This window comes from Neofelis nebulosa, chromosome 17 (genome assembly GCF_028018385.1).
Source record: "Neofelis nebulosa isolate mNeoNeb1 chromosome 17, mNeoNeb1.pri, whole genome shotgun sequence".
Lineage (NCBI taxonomy): Eukaryota > Metazoa > Chordata > Mammalia > Carnivora > Felidae > Neofelis > Neofelis nebulosa.
This window is the reverse complement of record NC_080798.1, coordinates 15,415,223-15,423,474: the sequence shown is the minus strand read 5'-3', so window position 1 is coordinate 15,423,474 and position 8,252 is coordinate 15,415,223. Positions and strand designations below refer to the sequence as shown.

The 8,252-nt window shown below is 49.7% G+C and overlaps 1 protein-coding gene across 2 annotated transcripts; it reads left to right on the top strand.

Annotated features, from left to right (window-relative positions):
- The first annotated feature begins 33 nt into the window (after positions 1 to 33).
- On the top strand, positions 34 to 8,215 carry NFKBIB (NFKB inhibitor beta). Of its 2 annotated transcripts, none has more exons than XM_058707735.1 (6): positions 34 to 302; positions 5,481 to 5,586; positions 5,873 to 5,999; positions 6,882 to 6,970; positions 7,060 to 7,320; positions 8,066 to 8,215. In XM_058707735.1, the coding sequence occupies exons 1-6, from the start codon at positions 124 to 126 to the stop codon at positions 8,159 to 8,161; spliced, it is 858 nt and encodes a 285-aa protein (XP_058563718.1). In that variant the 5' UTR covers positions 34 to 123; the 3' UTR covers positions 8,162 to 8,215. The 2 variants fall into 2 exon arrangements, with proteins under 2 accessions (XP_058563718.1, XP_058563717.1); XM_058707734.1 differs by having other exon boundaries at positions 5,666 to 5,999.
- Positions 8,216 to 8,252: the final 37 nt, after the last annotated feature.

Sequence of the window (8,252 nt, the reverse complement as noted above, 5' to 3'; positions counted from 1 at the left end):
CACTCTGATTGGATAAGTCAGGGGGAGTGTTGGGGAATTCCCCGCAGGGCGGAAGCGCCAGGACTTCAGGCAGAGCTTAGTTATAGGCGGGCGGCCGCTGGGACCCCTGAGGCGTCGGGGGCTATGGCGGGGGTCGCGTGCTTGGGGAAAGTTGTGGAGGCCGACGAATGGTGCGACAGTGGACTGGGCTCTCTGGGTCCGGACGCAGCAGCCCCCGGAGGACCGGGGCTGGGCGCCGAGCTGGGCCCGGGTCTGTCGTGGGCGCCCCTCGTCTTCGGCTACGTCACTGAGGATGGGGACACGTGAGTGAACCTTAGGCTGCCAAACCGGGCCCAAGGATTCGACGTCTGATTCCTTATTAGTCTCTGAACCCGGCTTCCTAACCTTTCACTCCTAAATCTAACTTGTGATGCTTGACTTTCTGATCCCTAACCGCCAAGCCCTCACCTCAGTAAAAGCAATTTACTGTCCAACTTTGATCTTAGCGCCTTAATTTCTGATCTTCCTTTCTTGAACTCTGGTTCATAGAGAGCTCCACATCCCTATCCATTGATCTCAAAACTCTATTGATCTTCCTGACCTTATTCCTGAGACCTTTGTTAGAGCTGTAGTTCAGACAGCACCCCCTCCTGACCTCCTACCTCCAAATATGATCTTTGATCCTTAGCTCCTGCTTTATGAGCCTGGGACTTAGATTTCCAAAATTAATACTTGGCCTTGACTCCAAGATTCTACCTTCTGAGCACTGATCTTAAAATCTTACATTCAAAGAGAAAACGTAAGCTCCATTATAGCAGGGTTCACGTGTGAAATATTTATTGAACACTACCAGGTTCCAGGGCCTGTTTTAGGTGCTGTGATAAAGCAGTGAAGAAAACAGACAAAAGCTTAAACCCTTGTGGAGTTTGCGTTCCAAGGGTGGGTATATCGATAGGACAGATGGACTGACAGGAAGACAGGAAGGAAGCTGGGAGGGAAAAAAGGAGAAAGAAGGAAAGAAAGGGTCAGAGAAGGAAAGAAAGACACAAAGTGAGAATGAGCGAAAGAGAGAGGAAAGGAAGAAAGACAGAAAAATGAAAAACAATATAAAAGAAAGGCAGGGAAATGGTATGTCTGAAGGTAGTAAGGTATTTGGGAAAAAATAAAGCAGGAAAATGAGACCAGTGAATTATTTGGGGGGGGGGGAGGACTCCATGTAGAAGGGACAATGGTTGTAAAGGCCCCTGTGACGGATTGTACTGGGTTTTTTGTTCATTGTGTTCACTCTTCTGTCCTCAGTGACCGAACAGTGCTTGACCCATAATACGCACTCAGGAAATAGTGATCTTTTTGAAGAACCAGCTTAGGTTTCATTAATTTTCTTTATTGGATTTTTGCTTTCTATTTCATTGATCTCTGTTCTGACTTTCATTCTTGCCCTTCTTTTGCTTACTTTGGGTTTAATTTGTTCTTTTTCTTTTTCTTTTCTTTTTTTTTTTTTTTTTTGTTTCTTAAGGTGGCAGCTAAGCTTATCCATTTGAGACCTTTCTTTTCTAATATAGGTGTTTCATGCTATAAATTTCCCATAGTACTGCTTTAGCAGTCTCACAAATTCTGATATACTGTGTTTTCATTTTCATTTAATTCAATATACTTTCTAATTTCTCTTTTGATTTCTTCTTTGGCCAGTGGATTATTTAGAAGTATGTTATATAGTTTCAAGGTATTTGGAAGGTCTTCCAAATGTCCCTTTTTAAATTGATTTTTTTTAAAGTTTTATTTATTTAAGTAATCTCTACACCCCATGCGGGGCTTGAACTCATGACCCCAGGATCAGGAGTCACATGATCTTCTGACTGAGCCAGCCAGGTGCCCTTTTTTTTCTTTTAATTGCTTTTCAATTTAATTCCATTGTAGACTGAGAACATACTTTATGTGACTTGAATCCTCTTAAACTTATTGAGAATTGTTTTATGGTGGAGAACATTATGTGTGCACTTGAAAATAATGGATATTCTGTTGTTGGGTGCAGTGTTCTCTATTTTTTTTAAAAACTTTTTAATGTTTATTTATTTTTGAGAGAGAGACAGAGACAGAGAGAGTGCCAGCAGGGGAGGAGCAGAGAGAGAGGGAGATACAGAATCCAAAGCAGGCTCCAGGCTCCGAGCTGTCAGCACAGTGCCCGACGCGGGGCTCGAACCCAAGAGCCATGAGATCATGACCCGAGCTGAAGTCGGATGCTTAACCGACTAAAATTTTTAAGTAATCTCTACTCCCAACGTGCGGCTCAAACTGACAACCTAGAACTCAACAACCATGCTTTACTGACTGAGCCAGCCAGGCCCTCTGGCTTTACTAACTTTCTCTTTGTTCTGTTATTTAAATGGTTGGCCAACTGTGGCCTCCAGGCAAAATCTGGCCAGCCATCTGCTTTCCTAAGGCTGTGAGCTAAGAATGGTTTTTACATTTTCAATGGTTGAAAAAAATCAGAAGAGAAGAATAATAGTTTGCCGCAAGTGAAAGTTACGTGAAATTCACATTTCAGACTGCACAAAGAAAGTTATGTTGGAATACAGCCATGCGGGGTCATTTATATACTGCCAGTGGCTGCTTTTGTATCACAAGGGCAGAGCTGAGTAGGTTAAAAGAGACACGGTAGGATCCACAAAGCCTAAAATCTTTAGCTGGCCTTTATAGAAAAAGTTTGCTGACTTCTGCTTTTTTTATATGTCATTTCACATACGGTAAAAGATGAAAGAACTTTAGAAGAGAATATATTTCCATCTGTCCCCTCCTGGCCTCCACGTTATTGTTGCCATACATTCTATTTACACGTGTGTCCTAAACTCCCCCATACTTTGTTAGTATTTTTGTTTAAACACTCAACTATTTTTCCAAATTACCTTCTGAAGAGCCTTACAGTAACAAGAGAAAAAAAATCTTCCATATTGACCCACATAGTTACTATTTTCAGTTTTCGTGATTCTTTTCTGTAAGTTCGTATTGTGGTCTGATGTCATTTTCCTTTTGCTCGCAGATTTCCTTTAATGTTGCTTTGGTGATATGGGTCTGCTGCTGATGAGTTTTCTCGGCGTCATTATTTTGTCTTCGTGTTTGAAAGACGTTTTCGCTGGGTTAAAGAATTCTGGGTTGACTGTCTGAATACTTGAAAATGGTGCTCCATTGTGTTCCCTTGCCTTATTTTTATTTTTCTGTACTTAAAGTAGTTTTGTCTCTGGCTCGTGTGAAATTTTTGTTTTCATCGTTGTTTTTGAACAGGACTTTTGCATAGTTTTTTTTTTGTTTTTGTTTTTTTTTTTTTTCAGTATTTCTTGTTCTTGGGAGTCATTGAGCTTCTTGGATCTGTGGATTTGGAAAATTAAATTAAGTGTCTGACTTTGGCTCAGGTCACGATCTCGCAGTTTCTGTGTTCAAGCCCCGCAACCAGCTCGGTGCTAACAGCTCAGAGCCTGGAGCCGGCTTTGGATTCTGTGTCTCCGTCTCTCTCCGCCCCTACCTGCTCGCAGTCTGTCTCTTTCTCTTTCAAAAATAAATAAACGTTAAAAAAAATGTTCTCTTGTGTTTCATTAAGAATAGCTCTTATTGGGGCGCCTGGGTGGCGCAGTCGGTTAAGCGTCCGACTTCAGCCAGGTCACGATCTCGCGGTCCGTGAGTTCAAGCCCCGCATCAGGCTCTGGGCCGATGGCTCGGAGCCTGGAGCCTGTTTCCGATTCTGTGTCTCCCTCTCTCTCTGCCCCTCCCCCGTTCATGCTCTGTCTCTCTCTGTCCCAAAAATAAATAAAAAACGTTGGAAAAAAAAAATTAAAAAAAAAAAAAAAAAAAAGAATAGCTCTTATTGTGAAGTCTTCAAGTTTGCTAATCTTTTTTTCCTGCGGTGTTTAATCTACTACTAATCCCATCCAGTGTATTTTTCATTTCAGATGCTATAGTTTTTATCACTAGGAGTTTGGTTTGAGTCTTTTTTTTTTTTTTATCATCCATGTCTCTACTTAACTTTTTGAATGTTTGAGATTCACTTATAATGAACTCTTTTAATGTTTTTGTTCGTTAATTCCAACATCTGAGTCATTTCTGGGTCAATTTCAACTGATTGATCGTTCTCATTATGGATCATGTTTTCCTGCTTATTTGCCTACCTGGTAATCTTTGATTAGATGCCAAATATTGTGAATTTTACCTTGTTAGGCCAGCAAGCTGTGGATTCCTATAAATATTGTTGAGTGTTGTTTTGGGATGCAGTTAAACTACTCGTAAGCGATTCGGGTTATCTGGGTGGCTTAGTTGGTTGAGTGTCTGACTTCTGCTCAGGTCACGATCTCACGGTTAGTGAGTTTGAGCCCCACATCGGGCTCGGTACTGATAGCTTAGAGCCTGGAGCCTGCTTGGGATTCTGTGTCTCCCTCTCTCTCTCTGCCCCCCTTCCTCACTTGCCTTCTGTCTGTCTGTCTGTCTGTCTCTCTCTCTCTTTCTCTCTCTCTCAAAAGTAGATGAACATTAAAAAAAAAAAAACCAACTACTTGTAAGCGGATTGATCCTTTGGGGTTTTGCTTTTATGATTTGTTGGGTGGGTCCTGAGCAGCCCTCATCTAGGGCTTATTATTCCCCACAACTGAGGTAAGAACCTTCCAGAGTATTCTACCCAAGGTCCTTGGGTTTTTCCTAGTCTGATTGGTGGGAACAGGCATTATTCCTGGTCTCCTGTGAGCGATGGGCATGTTTCCCTAATCTTTTTGGATGGTTTCTTCACACCCCTGCATTAATCAGCACTCTCCCAAATACTCGAGAGGCCCCTCTGTAGACCCCCCAGGGTCTCTCCCTGTTCAGCCCTCTCCTCTTGGGTTCTCTGTCCTCTGACTCTAGCTGCCTGCCTTCCCCAGCCTCCACTCCTTCTTGCCTCGTATGCAATCTGCGAGGCCCCTCTCTGTGCGGTGTCTACTCTCAAGACGGTAAACTTGGCAATCAGTTGAAGGACTCACCTCATTTTGTTTCCTCTTTAGGAATCATGGTCATTCATTGCATGAGGACTAGTATCTGGAAAACTGTTGCTTCCTATACCATAGTTTGTCAGATTTTTTTGATTGATTCAGACGGGAGGGAAATCTGGTCCCTGTTATTTCGTCTTGGGAGGCAGTAGAAGTCCTACTTAATACACACCGATTAGGGGCGCCTGGGTGGCTCAGTTGGTTAAGCATCCGACTTCAGCTCAGGTCATGATCTCGCGGTTCGTGGGTTCGAGCCCCGCATCGGGCTCCACGCCCACAGTGCGGAAGCTTGCTTGGGATTCTCTCTCTCTCCCTCTCTCTGCCCTTCCCCCACTCTCACTTTTTCTCTCTCTCTCTCTCAAAGTAAATAAACTTAAAAAATTTTTAAAAACCAAAGCACTGATTAAACAAATATGCTGACTTAACTGACCTGACCCTCCTAGATTCCTGACAGTTGGTTCCAGACTTCTATGCTCTGCTCCCTGTTTTTGTCTTCAGGGCATTGCACTTGGCAGTGATTCATCAGCATGAGCCCTTCCTGGATTTCCTCCTAGGCTTCGCGGCTGGCACCGAGTACCTGGACTTGCAGAATGACCTGGGCCAGGTGAGCCCCCCTGGGACAGTTTAGGGCTTGGGACTGGGTTCTCCGTGCACCCCCTGATCCCTGCCCTCTGCTCCCGCAGACAGCCCTTCACCTGGCAGCCATCCTGGGGGAGGCCTCCACAGTGGAGAAGTTGTACGCGGCGGGTGCCGGGTTGCGTGTGGCGGAGCGCGGGGGCCACACGGCACTGCACCTGGCCTGTCGCATGAGGGCACACGCCTGCGCCCGTGTGCTACTCCAGCCCCGTCCCCGGTGCGCCAGGGGAGCCCCCAACACCTACCTCGCTCAGGGCCCCGACCGCACCTCTGACGCCGACCGCCTGCCTGTCGCCTCGTACCCCGACCCCGACTCGGAGAAGGAAGATGACGAGAGCGAGGAGGATTGGAAGCTGCAGCTGGAGGCTGAAAACTATGAGGGTGAGGGGTTCACAGGCACCGGGCAGGGCTCGGGCTCCCAGGCGGAGCGAGAATTCCTGGCTCTGGGCTTGGTTCTCCTGACTCAAGACCCAGCCCCTTGGGGAATAATACCGAGGCTTCAGGTGCCCAGGCATTGGGAACGGTCCCCAGTCGAGCCCCAGATTACTGAGACTTGGTCATGTGGAACTCGGCACCCGGACCACGTGGGACCCAGACCTGTCACCCACAGGCCTGGAGCCACTAAGATCCAGTTCTTGGGTCCAGCTTGCCCAGCCTGAAGGCACAGCTCCCACCCTCTCACCAGCCACAGGTTCCAGCCCGCCCGGGATGAGGGAACTCAAGGCCCAGGTTCCCAGAGATTGACACTGGGTTCAAGGACAGCCCTCAGCCAGGCCTCATGAGAAAAAAGGCATCTGAGTCTCGGCTCCCCCACCTCTAAGCCCGACTGCCTGGACCTAAGCCCCTTCCACAAAGGGACTGAGATCACCCAGGACCCCGTGTCTAGGACCCACTCCACCTTCTAAGGTTGCAGGCCCTTCAACTACTCGGGACCCAGGAATTTGGGGTCCAGGCCCTTTGTGAAGTAAAGACCAGAGACTCGGTCTCCTGGTCCCAAGATCCAGGCCTCCTGTCCAAAGCCCCCAGGCGCTTCATCCATAAGCCCCAGACATGCCACAAGCCGGGCATTGGCACCCCCAGTAAGTTCCAGACCACTGAGATGTAGGCATTTGGGCTGCAGAAGCCTCTTTGACATACCCAGGAAATCAGGAGCTGTACCCCAAACTCAGTCTCCTCAGGCTACAAAGCCATCCCCTGGGACCTTGGCATTTGAGGCCCAGGCCCCTCACCCCCATCGTCCGACACCTGTCGCCCTATCCACAGGCCATACCCCGCTTCACGTGGCCGTCATCCACAAAGATGCAGAGATGGTCCGGCTGCTCCGGGAGGCTGGAGCTGACCTCAACAAACCGGTGAGCTGCCCTGGGGAGAGGATGTGGCAGGGAGGCTTGGCCCCCAGAGTGGGGCAGGGCCTCCCTGACCCATCTGTTGCGCCTCGCAGGAGCCCACGTGCGGCCGGAGCCCCCTGCACTTGGCAGTGGAGGCCCAAGCAGCCGACGTGCTGGAGCTTCTCCTGAGGGCAGGGGCCGACCCTGCCGCCCGCATGTACGGTGGCCGCACCCCACTGGGTAGTGCCACGCTCCGGCCCAACCCCATCCTCGCCCGCCTTCTCCGTGCACATGGAGCCGCTGAGCCCGAGGACGAGGACGACAGACCCGGCCCCTGCAGCAGCAGTAGCGACAGTGACAGCGGGGACGAGGGTGTGAGTGGGGGGGCAAGACCGGGCGGCCCAGCCGGGGGGTCAGGGTAAACGGGCAGGCGGGAAGGGGGAGAAGAGACACTAGGCAGCACGTTGAGACTGACCTCGGGCTGCTGTGATTCGAGAACTCGGGCGGCTGTGCGGGGAGACCTGGGCAGGGGTGGTGGGGAGCACGTGGGTAGTGGTGGTGGGGAACCGAAGGCAAGGGCAGAGGTGGAACTCGGGCAGAGTTAGAGAAAAGACCTCGATCGTGGTGACTGGTAATGGTACTGGTTGGCAATGGTGGCTGACAGCGTAGGGAGTGATCTCACAGGGCAGGAGTCGGAGAACTCAGGCTCCGGGAAGCACTGATTCCAACCCTGGCGGCAGTGGGGAGAGACCTCCAGTGAGGAGGTTGCGTTGGAGAACCCAGGTGGCAGAGACCCCACTCTGGGCAGGGACGATGTTGGGGGGGGCGGCGAGGAATCTGGGTAGAGGCAGAGGGAGGGGGCGGAGGAGGGAGACCCCAGTGGCTGTGGCTTCCTAAGTACTGGCAGAGCAGTGGGGCCGGAGCCCAGGCAGTGGTGGTGGGAGAACACAGGTGACCTTGAACGTGGTGTGTGGAAAACTAAGAGCAGGGAAGTTGAAGGATGACTGGGCGAGCTGGGGCTTCGAGACAAGACCCAGCTGTCGGGGTGGGTGGAAGCAGCTGGACAGCAGGCGGGGTGACAGCCGCCTGAGCCCCTGTGCCTGCCCCCTTTGTCCCCAGGATGAATACGACGACATCGTGGTCCACAGTGGCCGCAGCCAAAACCGGCTACCTCCCACCCCAGCCTCGAAACCTCTCCCTGATGACCCCGTCTGACCTCATTGTTAATAGGATTTCCAATTTAATAAAATCCCAGTTCTGACAACCAGAGACCGTTCCCGGGTCCCCGTCTGTCTAACATCAAGTG

Excerpts from the sequence above, each read along its gene's own strand:
- NFKBIB (XM_058707734.1), top strand. The coding sequence starts at position 124 with ATGGCGGGGGTCGCGTGCTTGGGGAAAGTTGTGGAGGCCGACGAATGG. Across the intron at positions 6,000-6,881 it reads GGAGGCTGAAAACTATGAGG|GCCATACCCCGCTTCACGTG; the intron begins GTGAGGGGTTCA and ends CCCTATCCACAG. Across the intron at positions 7,321-8,065 it reads GTGACAGCGGGGACGAGGGT|GATGAATACGACGACATCGT; the intron begins GTGAGTGGGGGG and ends CTTTGTCCCCAG.